At 35.7% G+C, this 15,379-nt stretch overlaps 1 protein-coding gene across 6 annotated transcripts in view; it reads left to right on the plus strand.

Annotated features, from left to right (window-relative positions):
- The window catches only part of LOC138171995 (splicing factor, suppressor of white-apricot homolog), a 126,107-nt gene that overhangs the window by 16,696 nt on the left and 94,032 nt on the right, over positions 1–15,379 (plus strand). For all 6 annotated transcript variants that reach the window (XM_069103235.1, XM_069101941.1, XM_069102585.1 and 3 more), the window contains exons 6-7: positions 1,707–1,816; positions 3,213–3,348. In XM_069103235.1, coding sequence (XP_068959336.1) covers positions 1,707–1,816; positions 3,213–3,348 — 246 coding nt within the window. The remainder of the gene's footprint in view (positions 1–1,706; positions 1,817–3,212; positions 3,349–15,379) is intronic.

Raw genomic sequence — 15,379 nt, forward strand, 5'->3', positions numbered from 1 at the left:
GACACCCCAACACTGGGTATTTCTTGTTCCATAAACAAATTTCCTTCCATTAGGATCTTTTCTAGATGTCTGGCCACATCCCAATTTTTCATTCTGTTATCACCAGTCCACCCACTAGATGTACTTTGCTGATCCCTGCCCTACTTCTTGGTTTGATTAGTTCAAAATCACTCTGGTTTTCTTTTGCTCAATTTCTTGGCTTCTTTCAGTCCCAGACAACTGAATGCTCCTTAGTGTGTGTGGGGGGTGAGAAATGAAATTCCTGAGGAAACAAAGGTTTGAGCTTCTAAACTTACCATTTTTTTTAAACAATGCATGACAACTGCCCAACAAATCAGGACCAGTCACATTCTTCAGCTTTGGTACTGGACCCTAAATACAGGGGGAGACAAATTTTTATACATTATAAACAATAAGGCCACTTAATTGAAAGGAAGCAGTTAACCAGGATATAGCATAAGGTGATCTAATTTCTAATTGGAGAAAAGATTAGGAATTTTCCAAGTTACAAGGGAGAGAGTGAACTGGTAGACCCTGAAATCAGAAAAAGGGGTCCCACTTCCCCCAAGTATCTGTGAACATTCAAAGAAACATGGAAACAATAAGATTGACCGGTACAGAGCAGTTTTCAGATAAAACATACAGGTTGCTTGAGATGTATACTTGTGGGAAAACTCCTTGTCTTAGGCTCTGACTGGGTTTCTGGTCAGCATAACCTAGGTCCTTAATTAAGGATCTCTAAGCAGCAGGTAGAGGTAGTCCAGCTTCCCAGCCATGTAGGACTAGATCCAAACAAAGCAATAAGATTTTCTCCCAGTTCCTACTGGGATTGAATAAATTTTTTTTATAAGACAAAAGTTGGACTAGACCCATAATTTAATAGGAACTGAGCTAGCTCCAGAATTGAGTCATAAGATGGAGTCATTGTAGTTCACTCAATTCCCACAATTGGTGGTTAATCACTTGTCCTAATTCCCTCTCTCTTGATTCCCTCACCACTGAGTGAAAGCTACAGGAAGACAGATTTCAAATTAATATGAGAAAGAGATACTGAGAAAACTGTCCCTAAATAGAATAGGATCTACTTTTGTAGGTAGTAAGTTCTCCCTCACACTAGTGGTCTTTGAGTAGAGTCTGGATGATCATTTGTCAGGGATGTGGTAGAGGGGATTCCTTCTCAGGTATAAGTTTGACAAGTTGATTTCCAAGATACTTTCTGACTCTTGAGTTTCTCTAAGCTGTGTAGAAAAGAGAAATGATTTACATTTCTGAGGGTTTTTTTTTTTACAAATTAAAGCTTTATCATATAAACTCCAGGTAGTCCTTGTTAATTCTATTAATCAGGGCCTTCTCCAGTGGAATTCCAAATGGAGCAAATTAAACTGTTTTCCTTTCCTTCCCTCCCATTTTTGTAAAGGTGAAATCAAATTCAAATAAAGAAAGCTTAGCCTGTAGAGGATATCTGTAGATAAGGGGAATCATTTGATTCCTTAGGTCCATAGGCCAATGGTATAAGTCAGTTTTAAGCAAGAGATGGCTTAGCATCAAGGTAATAGGGAGTAACTCCCAAATGAATTTTATATAACTAATCAGAAAGTATTCATAACTGTATCTTTATAGCTATTTAATTCATCTGCATTTTACTAGAACTTCTACTTTCTTTGAACTTTCTTTCTTCAAATTCTAAAACTATATTTTTGACTTAGATTCAGGGGCCAACTCAGATGATGATGATGACGACGACGATGATGGTAATTACCTGCATCCATCCCTCTTCGCTTCCAAAAAGTGCAGTCGACTTGAAGAGCTTATGAAGGTTTTTATCTTAATCTTGAACTATATTTTTGTTAGTCATTATTATGTCAATTCCCACAACTGGTGGTTAATCACTTGTCCTAATTCTCTCAATTATTAAATTATTAAATTATCAAGATACTTGATAATTTAAATCAAATACTAATTAGTACTATTTTAGTTATATCAATAGAACTATTTATTTTTTATTAGCTTCTAGTTTTGGTGATTATTGCCTAATTTGTTTGGTAGCATGGAATTCTTTTCTTAAATATTTTATATTATGTATAGCACATTTTAAATAGTTTATTCAAGCTTTTTCCTTTTTGCTTTTTCTACTGCCTATTACTCATTAAAGCTTCCTAAGTTAGTCTTACAAGTCTTTTTATTACACATGTTCTTTTGTGGCTTACATTCAGTTTGAGGGAGCTATACTGCCTTTTAAAGTTTTCTAGTCCCATTACAGATTGAGTTTAGAAAATATAAGCATTTTCTTGGTATTGATTAAACTTAAATATTCTAGGAGTTGCAAAATATTTGACTGGATTTAATTTGGCCTTAGTTTAATCATTTTAGCATAATATAGTTAGAATGGCCAGTTTGACAGAAGCAGAAATATGCTAGATTAATGCATGATACCTAATGATGCCTGAGGCTGGCCATTTGTTTCTATATCTTTGTGGCTATTGCTAGACTTACTTAAGATAGTCATGTAGCTGAAAGATAGGAGAGGATGTAGGAATATTGTTCATTCTTTTCCCTCTCCTGTTTTCTACATTCAAGAATCTGTTCTTTCTCTCTGCCCAATCCATGTCATAAAGAAGTCACTGGAATTATCTTGCCCAAAATTCAGGCCAGGCAGTCTGCCAGCCATAATCTGAAAGAAACAGAAATTTATCAGACATACTTAGGCATATGGTTTCTAGTAAGCCAGCATGGCAGATACCCAGAGAATGAATAACCTTTGTTCATCTTTTACTGATGATACTTTTAAAATCCTCAGTAATTAAGAATTCAACATCTCCCTGAAGGAACTATAAAGTGATTGGTTCCTTTAAATGGATGTTTCAACCTGTTTTACTGTCAGAAATGTTATCAGTGCTTATATATGTCTTGATCTATCTCTTAAGTAATTGTTGGTAAATTTAAAACCACTTTGACGTTAACTGAATTCTTTTCTAATGCTAGATAATACTTTTGGCAGTGACTTGTTTTCCAAAAACTATCATTTATGGGGAGGGAGATTATTAGATTTTCCCCAAAGTTCCCATTAGAAGCATAGTAATTGCAAGGTTTTCTGAATTAAACATTGAGAAAGAATTAAAGTTTTTATACTCCAAAGTTGAGAGGTTATAAAATATTTTTTATGTATGGCTTAAAAGTTGGTAAATGTTGAAATATTGTCACTTTATCTGTAGCCTTTGAAAGTTGTGGATCCTGATCACCCTCTTGCAGCACTTGTTCGTAAAGCCCAAGCTGACAGTAATGCATCTACCCCTCAGACAGCAGATGGGGCAGCTGTGCAGGCGGGACAGGTGGAGTACTCTTCAGATTGTAAGTATATTGCCATGAGATTTTAGGGGCTAAAATGATACCGTTATGCAGAATTTTTGAAAAAAACAAACTACCTATTCTACTCTCAGTGAACAGTGTACTATTATACAATGCATAGAATTAAGATATAGTCATTCTTTCCAAAATTGCTATACTTAAATCATTTTTATTATTTAAAGATTATTGACTGAAGGAGTTTTGAAATCCTTTTTTCAAAGACCTTTCAAGAGATATCTGTCCTACAGATCTTGGTCTTGCTCTATTTTTTTTGGCTCATTGTATTTGGTTAAATATTTAATGAGAAAGGACTTTTAGCAAAAGTCACTGGAAACCATTTGTGCCATCTGCTTGGCATGAAGATTCAATAATGAATGTATAGTGCTGACATCTACAAAGTAAGATCCTTTAACTAGAGATTAGAAAATCAACTTCACATATTAAGTCTGATCTAATGATAGAGCTGTTGTCCATTTGGGACCAAGAGAAGCTTTCAATGAAAAAGTTAACTAGACTGTCCTTGAAATAAAAAGGAATTTCTTTTTATCAGTGAAGAACAGTGGAGTGAGTGTTTGATTTTAAAATAAGTTGGTATAATTATAGGAGTTTTAGACAATTGAGAAAATTTTCTGGATGCCCAAAACATTTAAATTTGACTTAAAAAACCACTCCAAAACAGTTAACATTTTTGAAAATGCAGCCTTTGTGCTATACTCCTAAGACTATGAAATTGTTGGTGAGTAGGGGAAATTGTAAATAAATACTGAATTACTGAAGATGAATACTGTCTATATTCACTGTCCTATCTCTTGATTATGTGTTTCTAAGTCAAGGACTCTTGGTGGACTAATCAACAAAATGATATTAATTGTGTTGTTAACCTACAGGGGTTCAGAAATATGAAATCACTTTTAATTATGCCAGTGTGAAGCATATTATATTTTTTATTCGATTTCTTTTCATAATGATCCTACTAGGGTAGGATGAAAATAATAAAAATGGGTGGTAGTGTCTTAAGAATATTCTTATGTGAATGAATTGTTGCATGCAAAAAATGAACATTTTAATGGTCAACAAATATCTAAGAAATCTTTGAAAATCAATTGCACAGAAAATATTAAGTGATGCATTTTGTTCTTTCACTTGAGAGATTACAAGTTCATAAACATTAGTGGTGGGTTTCACTTCAGAAAAATGTTACGTACCCGTATATTTTATTGACATGCATAAATGCTGGGTTATACCTACCTCAATTATTTTGAAGACATTTCTTTGCACAACTCACTATATAAATGTGAGATGATGATAGAGGTCATCATGATCAAAGTTTGCCTAGTAACTGTAACAAATCATTGTGTGATTTGGAAAATGGAACATAAGTACTGGACCTTCATGTGAGGGAAAACTTAAATCTTGAAATATTAGAGCTGGAAAAGGGACCTCTAAAGAGCATCTAAGTTAGCCCCCTTATTTTTCCTTCAAGGAAACTGAAAACCAGAGAAGTCAAATGACTTGCCTCATTTTTCTCAAATACTCCCCTGGTGTCACCTGATGAATTAGTGACAGAGTGGCCTCAAACCTAATTTTCCAGATTCTCAGTTCAGTTCTCTTTTTCTTATTTTACTTTGAACTTCCTTGAGCACGACTCTTTCCTTATCCTGGTGAAAATTTACTACTGAAATAAATTTCAGGAAAAACTGTACCAGCTATAACTGTCCAAAAATAGAATGTGGTGCTTTGGGCAGTAGTGGGTAACCCATCACTGGTGGTCTTCAATTAGTACATCATAGAGGAGAATCTTTCTTCATACCAGTTTGACCATGTCAGGGGTGTCAAATAATTGCCACCCTTACCAGATTAAAATGTAACTGGAAAATATTTAACAAAATAAATAAAAATACAAAAAACCATAGATAACGTTACATTTGAAAGCTAAGTGAGCATGCAGCTGCAAAGGTTTCTTATGTACTTTAACTTAATGACCTCCATTTAGATTTGAGTTTGATACTGCTAGACTACTTAGCTTCTAGTGCCCTTCCAATTCTGAAATTCTGTTAGTCTAAGAAATAAGATGGCTAATTTTTAACTTGGTCCAGACTTTCGACCAAAGTTTGTAGATTTTATACTTTGCAAATGTTGAACTTAGCCCCTCAAATTTGTTATACTGGAGACAAAGAGAATATTATGCTGATCCTCAAGACAGATGGGAGGAGGCCAAATGATAAAGTCAATAACCGTTTTAATAATTTTAACTAGTAATAATAGTATTGTGCTCAAATGCACAATACTACTGTATTGTATAAAACAGATCCAGGAAATCAAAGGATACAAAAAAAATTATTTTAAATGTCTTTGGTTTTCATGTTAATATTTTTATATTAGTGGTTATATTAAAATCATTGTTTAATACTAATGATATTTTAATATTAATATTTTATCTCAAATTTAGTTCTGTGGTTCTTTTAGTATGAGCATGTTCTAAGTGTTGAGGTTGATAAAGAAAATACTGCCTTCATCAAATGATCATTCATATTTTGGGGAAGCATGCTTAATTCTGAGATTTCTTATGTTTCCAAATCTATTAAAAGTTTGTTATATCCATATTTGGATCTATAATACACCTATGACTTTGAAGGAGGTTAATTAATTTCATGTTGCTTATAATTTTAAAGTTGCATTTTGTCTTTAAGAATAATTATTTCTGCTTGCTTGAGGTGCTATATCATTGGCCTTAGTAGATTTACCTTGTAAGCTAATGTTGTATAAAACATCTATCTTTAAAATGCTTGAACCAGTTTCTTTCTGCCAAAATTTAGGGGTTTTGGGGGGGGGGGGTAGTGTTTGTTTTTTCCTTTGGTCTCATCTCATGTAACAATGGTTAATGTTGCTTCATAGAATCAGAAAGTCTCAAAAGTTTGGCTCAAATGTTGACCAGACATAAAATTAAAGTTTGGTACTGAATCCATAAAAGTAAAAATTCTTACATCTCTTCCTCAAATCTTATGTGCCTTGTACATAACAGTTTTTTTCTTTCTTAAATCTATATTAAAGAATTGACTATGTCACGTTACTATAAAGATATAACTGATTTTTTTTTTTTTGACAAATGTGCTCTAACTTATCCCTCCAGATGAGTGTTGCCTTTCACTGCAAGTTCTCTTAGGAATCCATTATTTTTATGGCATTGAAATGTAATAACTTATATGTTAGCCCTTTTGAGTGTTACAAGATGCTGTTCTCACAATAGCCCTATAAGGTAGCTAGTGTATTATTATCCTCATTTTACATATAATGAAACAGGCGCAAAACAAAGGGCTTTTGCCTTGCTCGAGGTTACAAAGTATTTGTCAGAGCCAGGACTCACACTCAGGCCTTTTAATGTAATGCAAAAAAACTTTGACTTAGTAATGGTGAGGCTTGGGTTCAAATAAATGCTGGCTGTGCCATTTACAGACTGTAAATCTTAGTAAAGTCATTTAATTGTTCTGCCTATCACTTTCCTCTTTGATAAAATCAGGAGGGTTGATCAGATGTCCTCTAAATCCAATGATAACATGACTTCCAAATTGAGGCCCCTTGTCTTTACATTATATTATGCTTTCCCTGCACTGTTTAGGACCAACTATGAGCAAAGCACTGCATTTTCTCTTGTTTTTATGAAGTTAAAAAAAACAATTATTTCATTAAATATTTAATTTTTATTCTATAGCTAGCCTGTTTTAATAATTCAGTTATACTTTTTAATACATTAGATATATGCTTTATAACTTTTGGGTTCTTTGTATAATTGATGCATACAGTACATGGTGCCTATTTCACAAAGTATAAGTTTATTATTTTAAATTATTAGGGTTCTTTTAAGATTTATTATTGGTAATATCTCTTATATGATGCTAAGTCTTTGATCAAAAACAACCACCAGTTCCAGCATATTTTTCAAAAGAAAATACTATCTGCTTTGCATTGATCTATTATATGATATTTCCAGGAACATACTTCAGCAAAAAGTGAAAACTGCATATCTAGTATCCAAATTATAGGAAGTGATGTCTGTCTTTCTGCATTGTTCAAACTACATTTTAAGACTTTTAAAAATCCATGATTTTACCATTGTGGGTTCTTCCTTTACCTTATAATTCCACACCTTGTTCTGCAAAATTCTAATCTTATTTCCCCCCTTATAAATTCTTCATAGAGAACTTGGTCAACGTGCTATAGGATTTCTCTTATTATTATAGTATCTCAGACTGTTTTAATTTTTGGCCATTGCTATTTATGAAAACAGATTACATTTGGAGTATTGGATTGACCTCTTGGTATTAGCAAATATCTCCATTAAAGTCATCATGGTGGCATAAAGGAAATCCTGATTTCTTGAGGGCAGTAGTGGAGCACAGATCTAAATACATCCTCCCAACTGGCATATGGTCCTTAAGGACTCCATATTTTACTCAAGGACCAGCCTACCTACTTTAAGAAACTCATAAATAACTGACCTTCGGTGATGAATAGTTCCTGTGACGATAGCTTGTGAAACTGTTGATACTACAATAGAACAAACGTTTTTTAAAAGCATCTCCTGTATACAGAGAAAAAGATGCAAGTTTAGATAAGACGTGGTCTTTGTCTCCAAAGAGCTTATCATCTAGTAGGACAATAAGATACATGCATAGAGACGTACAGTATCCAATATAATGCTCATAGAGTCCTAGGTCTTGGACTGGAGGGGATTTTGGAGATCATCTTGTCCAACCCCTTCATTGTATAGGTAAAGAAACTCAGACCAGAGACCCCAGTGACTTGCCCTTGGTCACACAGGTAGAAAGTAACTGAGCTAGCATGGAATCCTGGCCTTCTGACTCCAAAGCTGCTGCACCAAGATGATTGTTTGAAAGATACACGAGACAAAAGTGCTGTGTCTGAACAATGAAGGACCAACTTGGTGGACTAGGAAAGGGTTTGTGGGCATGGCAAAGTAAATGTGAATTCAACAGGAAAAGAAGGGGAGATAGGTATTGGGAACCACCTGAGTAGAGGGAGAAGCCTGGAAACACAGACTGTGTTCAGGGAGCAGAGCATGGTCCTATTTCACCAAAGCTTAGAATGCCTGTAAGGGAGAGTAAGATAATACAAAACCTAAAAGATACATGGTCAGAGATTGTGCAGCACCATCAGGGCCAAGAAGGAGAGGTTGAACTTGACCCACTAAAGCTTAGGAACAGAAGAGTGACATGACCAGAAATGTAGTTGAGATCTTCCTAGAAGCAATATGAAGGAATGGTAAGGAGAATGTTCTCTCTGTGGGCAATAATGAGGACTTAAGGTAGTAGCAATGGGAATGGAAAGGCAGAGATAGGTGAGAGAAAGAGGGGTTTGAAAGAATCTAATAACAAATTGCATATGAGAAACAGGATCAAATTAAAGGATATCCTAAGGATATAATTGAGCATGGGAGACAAAATAAATTGTGAAGACATCAGTAAAAATAGTCAAGTCAGAAAGAGGAGCAAGTTTAAAGGGAAAGATGCTGACCTTGCTCTGAACATATGCTGGTGGCACATGCAAGTGGAAATACTCCATAAAAGGTAGAAGATGGAGATCCAGAGCTTAAAAGAGAATCTCAATTTATAGATACATATTTTAAAGTCATTTTCATAGAGAAGACATTTGGAGCCATGGAAGTGAATAAGTAGTAGTGTAGCTAAGAGATGATCAAGGACAAACCCTTGGGGAATATTAACATTGAGGGTTTGAGAAAAGGACAGGAATCCAGCAAAGGAGGTAGAGAAAGAGGCAGAAATAATATAAGAGAATGATAGCTGAAGCTAGGAGAGAAAGAGAGTATCCAGTATAAGGGGACTGTCAGAAACTGCCAGAGGTTAAGCAAAATGGGTGAGGGGAGTCTGGTTTTGGCAATTGAGAGGTCTTGGATGGCCTTTTTAGTAGAGTGTTGGGGAAAGAGCAGTTAGATGAGAAAGTGGAGATGTTGGGCACAGATAAATACACATACGCACACATTTTTTTTTTTTTTTTCAAAAATGTAGGAAAGAAAGAAGTGGGACTTTAGCTGAATGAGATAAAAAGATCAGAAGCAGGAAGGGAACAGAAGGTGTTTGAGACCTTTTTGTAGGTAGACAGAAGAGAGCCAGGGTGAGGGAAAGATGAACTGTGCATGAGAGAGAGGATGACTGCTGGAACAAAGTGTACTGGAAAAGAGAACCTCAGTGGTTAATTGGGAGTTGATGTGCAAAATTAGTCCAGAGTGTAAGAGCACCTAGCTGACCTTGATGAGTTCAAGGTACCAAGCTTAGATGAATTATATCCCAGGGTACTGACATAACTAGCAGATGTGATTGTCTTTAAATAAGCAATTATTAAGTACCTACTGTATACCAGCCACCGTGCTAAATACTTTATAAACCCCACATTTTGTCCTCAAAACAATAATGGGAAGCAGGTGCTATTCTTCATTTTGCAGATAAGGAAACTGAGGCTTACAGAGGTTAAGTGACTTCCCTGGGGTCACACAGCTAGTGAGGTAGCATTTGAACTCAGGTCTTCCTGACTACAAATCCAGGGTTCTGTGTACTGCGCCTCTAGCTGCCTCACCTAACTCCTGATTCTTTTATCAGCAATTTTGGAAAGATCATAGAAAATGAGAAAAGTACCCCAGGACTGAGCAACCCAATTTCCCTCTCACCTCCCCCTGACACCCCCTCTCTCTCCAAAAGAGAATTTAGTCTAAATTCTGAGCCTTTGAATTTGACCTCTGAGAACATTCTAGAATGTATTATTTAAAGAGATGATTAGAAAACATGTAGAAATGGAAGCAGTGATCACAGAGAGCCAGAATTGGCTCAGTCAAAAACAGTATCAAAGATCATGTCAAACTAACAACTTACTTTTTTTGACACAGACTGGTAGATCAAGGGAATGCTGTAGATCTAGTTTACCTAGATTTTAGCAACGCCTTTGACATTGTCTCATGCTTTTCTTGTAGACGTGATGGAGGATTGTGATCTAGACAGCAGTATAATAAGGTGGGATTGAAACTGGTTAAATGACTGGATTCAGAGATGAAGCACAGAATTTCTCAGGCTTGAAGAACACCTGTGAGGTCACCTGGTTCAAATCATACATAAAAAACAATCCTCTCTAAAACATAACTGATGATAAGTAATCATCTAGGCCAGATGATAAAATTTTGGATCAAGGGTTAGATCAACCTATGGCCTGATTTTGTCCAGAGCTAAGAAGGGTTTTTTACATTTTTAAATATGATAAAATTTTATTTTAAAATGTAAAAAGATAGGATCCTGGGGTGAGGGGATTAAGTACTTAGGAAAGAAATCAGACTTCTTATGCTCAGCCCCAGAGAGCAGAAGTTGCAAAGAGGCCAGTTTGTTTGACATAAGCAAAACTTCCTAACAATTAGGGCTTCCCCAAAGTTGAATGGACTGCCTCAAAGGTAATACCGTGTTTCCCCGAAAATAAGCCCTCCCCTTACTGTGTAAGATTCCTCTAAAGTAAGCCCTCCCCCGAAAATAAGCCCTATTGAGATTGCTACTGTAGTGAAGGTGATCCCCTGCGCTACACGCTACATTACGGTACCCTCTGTATGCACCGTCCCGTCCCCCCCCGTGAAATGCACGCCGCGCTCTGAGCTGCATCCAATCAGAGCTGCAGCAGTGAGTGCATCATTCTGTTCTTCCCCAGTGATTTGCTTATTGAATAAAGGTACATTTTTTTTGTTCACATTTACCTGTTTATTAAAATTACTGTCAATGTTCATTAAAATAAGCCCTCTGGTGTTTTTCTGTCCAAAAAATTAATAAGACAGTGTCTTATTATCGGGGAAACACGGTATGTCTCTTCTCCCCTTCCCTTACTAGAAACCATTAATCAAAGGCTTGATGACCACTTTTCAGTTATATTATAAAGGGTTTTTTTTTTTTTTTTGGAGGGCAGTTGGGCTTAAATGACTTGCCCAAAGTCACATGGCTAGTGTGTTAAGTGTCTGAGGCCACATTTGAACTCAGGGCTTCCCGACTCCAGGGCCAGTGCTCTATTCACTGCGCCACCTAGCTGCCCCAAGGTTTTTTCTTTTAAGTATAAATTGAACTAAATGGCCCCTAAGATCACTTCTTATTCTAAAATGTGGTTCTCTTCTGGTAAAGGCATGAGGAATTAGGATCACCCCTTCTGTGGCAGTGCTGATAGGAGTTAAGGAATGGAGTGAGGACACTAAGAAGTCTTCTCGATATAGTAATAAGCTAGGCTCAGTTTAAAATATTTGTTATTTCTGTGCCACTTTTGTCATTTTCGTAATGAAGAAATCATAGTACTGGCACAGCCAATCTCTATAATTTCTCATATATTCACTTTAAGGGGTAGCTAGGTGGCACAGAGAATAGAGCACTGACACTGGAGGTGGACCTGAGTTCAAATTCAGCCTCAGACACTTAACACTTATTAGCCCTGTGACCTTAGGCAAGTCACTTAACCCCAATTGCCCTACCCTTCCCCCTCCAAAAAGAAAAAACAAAAATAAATATATTCATTTTTAAAATGTATTTTATTGACTCAGGCCATTTGAAAAAATTCTTCAGTGTCAATTCAATTCTCTTGTATGTAGAACGATATTATTCTGTGTTCTTTGTGACTGTTCTCTGAATATACTTTAAGTAACTTCAACAGTTTTAATTTTAGTTTGCTAAGTTTGGCCAAATTGCCTAATTGGATCAAATATATGCTAGTTACGAATTCCCCTTGAAATTAAAGTGTTTATTCAAAATTTCCCTTTTCTTCCCATCTCCCAATCATAAATAATTACTAAGATAAAGCCATTCCTGAGGTTAGACTCAGGAAACAGTACTAGGTTTTTCACCTTTCACCTTTACAGCATTCTATTACTAATATCTGAGGTTGAAGCAATTTTTTTTTAAAGCTCAAATAGGGTGGGATTATTGACTCGGATTATTTTGTGTAGGCCACTGCAAATTGGCAGTGAGTTAGTTTAGGAATTTAAAAGAACAGATTAGATTGCATTTTAAAGACTTCATCTTGCTTTCAGTGATTCTCAGCTGCCCCAGCATCAAAGCTATAGTAATTCTCTGGTGATGTTATATGGCTGAGAATCATGACAGAAGAAACAAATTTGCATATGATCCAGAAGGCTGTAAAAATATATGTGGAGTGTATGTTAGGTGCCACATATTACAAAGATTTAGGTATAAGATGTGAATAACAAACATCCTAAAGCCTGACTAGAAAATGAGGTGGTACAGGTATGTAGTGAGGGTGAAGGATGGACAGTCTGAGTTTCACAGGATGAGAGGTTTTGGATGGTTTGCTTTCCATGTAAGTGGAGGAACTACCCATATGATGAGACTGCAAATCCTCTGCACTGTGGACATAAATTGATGGCATATAGACTGGTAGAAATAAATCCAAAATCAAGTTATCCTAAAATTATGTGTCCATAGGGAGATAATGCACATAGTCTTTTTTCCCCAGTCTAATCATCTCAGTTATATTGTTGAGTTGGTAAAGGAAAGATTGATTCATTGATCAGCATGAAAAATTGCTTATGAATGTATGATGTGTGAGATTGTAGATTAGTTTCAATAAGTTTTTCAAAAAAATCTGGAGATATTTTTACATTTTGAGCCCACTGAAGGCATTCCCTTAGGAAATATGTACTCTTAAGTGTATTCTAGTGCTTTTTATTGCCAAGAAACCCATTACACACTAGGTTAGTTCTTCAGGATCTCTTATTTACCTTTCTATACTTAAAGAAACAATAATAACATGGGTTTCAGAATGAAAACAGATGTAATATATGATCATTTTTAATGTAATTTTCAACCACCACAGAGCCCTACTATAATAACTCCCCTATGGTGGGAAAGTGACTCTGGGTACTTAAAGTCTTGCCAATGAAGTATATGCTGTAGTAGGTTCTACTAAGATAGCCTTTGAAGGCTATCTCTTTCCTCCAAGGTGTAGCCCAGTTGAGTACTAAAAGCCTCATCACCAGTGGGCTGGCCATCAGGTGATGAAATTTTACTCATTTAACTATCTATCAAGGTAGGAGTGGTTAATCTGGGGTCCATAAATTTTTCTAGGAAGGGGAAAAAATTACGACATTATTATATATACTAACCTTTCACTGAAATACAGAATTTGTGTGTGGTTTTTTAAAAATTATTCCTAGGGGAAGTCCATAGACTTTACTGGCTGCTGAATGGGTCCACAGCACAAAAAAGGTTAAGAACCCCTGGCATAAGACAGAGTGAACTGTTTCAGAGGAGGGAACACGTAAGCTAATAAAGTCATAGATTTCTGACTTACCTGAACATATTTTCTATAGATCATACATGACTGACTTTTCCACTTTGCTATACTGCATCTATTTTCTTATTATAACCATAGTCTTTTTTTTTTAATATGTAGAATAGAATTCCTATAACATATTTCTATAATTATTTCAGAATAAGCTACTTCAAGCTTCATTTTTATCATTTAAGAGATGATTCTAATACCTATAAAACCTGCCTTGCAGGATTGTTGTAAAACTTAGATGAGATAATGTATATAAAGCAATGTGCAAACTTTAAAGTATTACATAAATGTTCGTTGTTTCTACAAGTATCGTGACTACTATTCATTTGCTTCTCTACCCGGCCACTTCATCTGTTCTGCTAGTATCATTATCACCCTATTTCTTAAGTGATACAGCAGAGAAGCTGTACAGTGATCAAAGTAAAACAAATGTTCTATAAAAGTACAGTTCCTTTTTTTTTTTTAAATCATCTACCTAGACGTTAAAAGGTATACTTTGTGAATGCCTGGCAATGAATACCTGGCAGCAGAATTGTAAGTGTGAACAACTAAATGAGGGAAGTGAATAAGCAACTGGTTAAGTTGGTGTCCTGAGAACTGGATTTGGATTTCCGGACCAAAGCTTATGTTATAGGATTGATAGACTATGAAATAGGTATAGAAACTACTAACAAGGACTGGTGAAAATGCATTTTCCTGGAGCCTTTAAAATACAGTCAAAGGGACTTTAAGTAAAAAAAAGAACGGGAAGGAAAAATATTATCTTCAAATATCCACCAAACTAGGTATCATTGAGAGATTAGCCACAGTGTGGGGAAGACAACAACAAAGATACCCAGAAAGTCACAGGAGAAGAAATTCAAGAAAATAACCAACCTCCCTACTTTGCCCCTATTTCCACCCAAAAAAAAAATTACTTTGACCTCAGAAATCTAGAGACAGATACACATATTTGGGCAGCAAAGAAGGTGAACTAGAGATCTGATACAAGGAGGCAAATTTGACATATCTTTGAGACCTGGTACAAAGGGAGCCATGTCTGGAATAAGAAGACTGTGCAAGGGCAGACCTTATTCATAAAAAACCAAAAAGAGCTTGTACTCTGCCAGTGTAGAGTGTCTGTTCTTCAGTAGCCTGTGCTCTCTATTGCCACAAAACTTTCAAGGTTGTAGCACTTTCTTGCCAGGAAATAAAATTAAAATAACAGGATCAGTCTTCAGTGAAGTCTAATGAAAACTAGCCATAAGGTCAGGGATAGCTGAGAAGACCCTGGAGAAGGACTAGTATGGTGACATACATACACATCCTTTGCTGATTCCAAACTCCTTCCTATGCTACTACTGATAAAAAGCAAATGCCACTGAGCTACCATTTTGGAAGCTGTCTGTTAAGATTTAGATAGAAAAAGTTGTCCCTGAAGAGATTGAATCTTCCCTTTTTTTTTTTTTTTAAACTACATTGAGTTAATAGGTTTAGTAATAAATATGTACTTGATTTTAAAAATCAATAGAGCTAAAAATTGATGTGATTTACTCGTCGAAGTATACTATATATATTTCCCGTATAGAAAGAAGAAATAGTTAAGAAGTTTAGGAACCATTACAGGGCTGGCATGGAGGCATATGATATAGTAGTAATACGGTATTTAAAATCCTAGCATCTCTTGAAACTCATCTGCCAAAAGAGAAGT

Source organism: Petaurus breviceps, unplaced genomic scaffold (assembly GCF_028583685.1).
Source record: "Petaurus breviceps papuanus isolate PSGF00001 unplaced genomic scaffold, PetGlider_PUasm1.0 100, whole genome shotgun sequence".
Classification (NCBI taxonomy): Eukaryota; Metazoa; Chordata; class Mammalia; order Diprotodontia; family Petauridae; genus Petaurus; species Petaurus breviceps.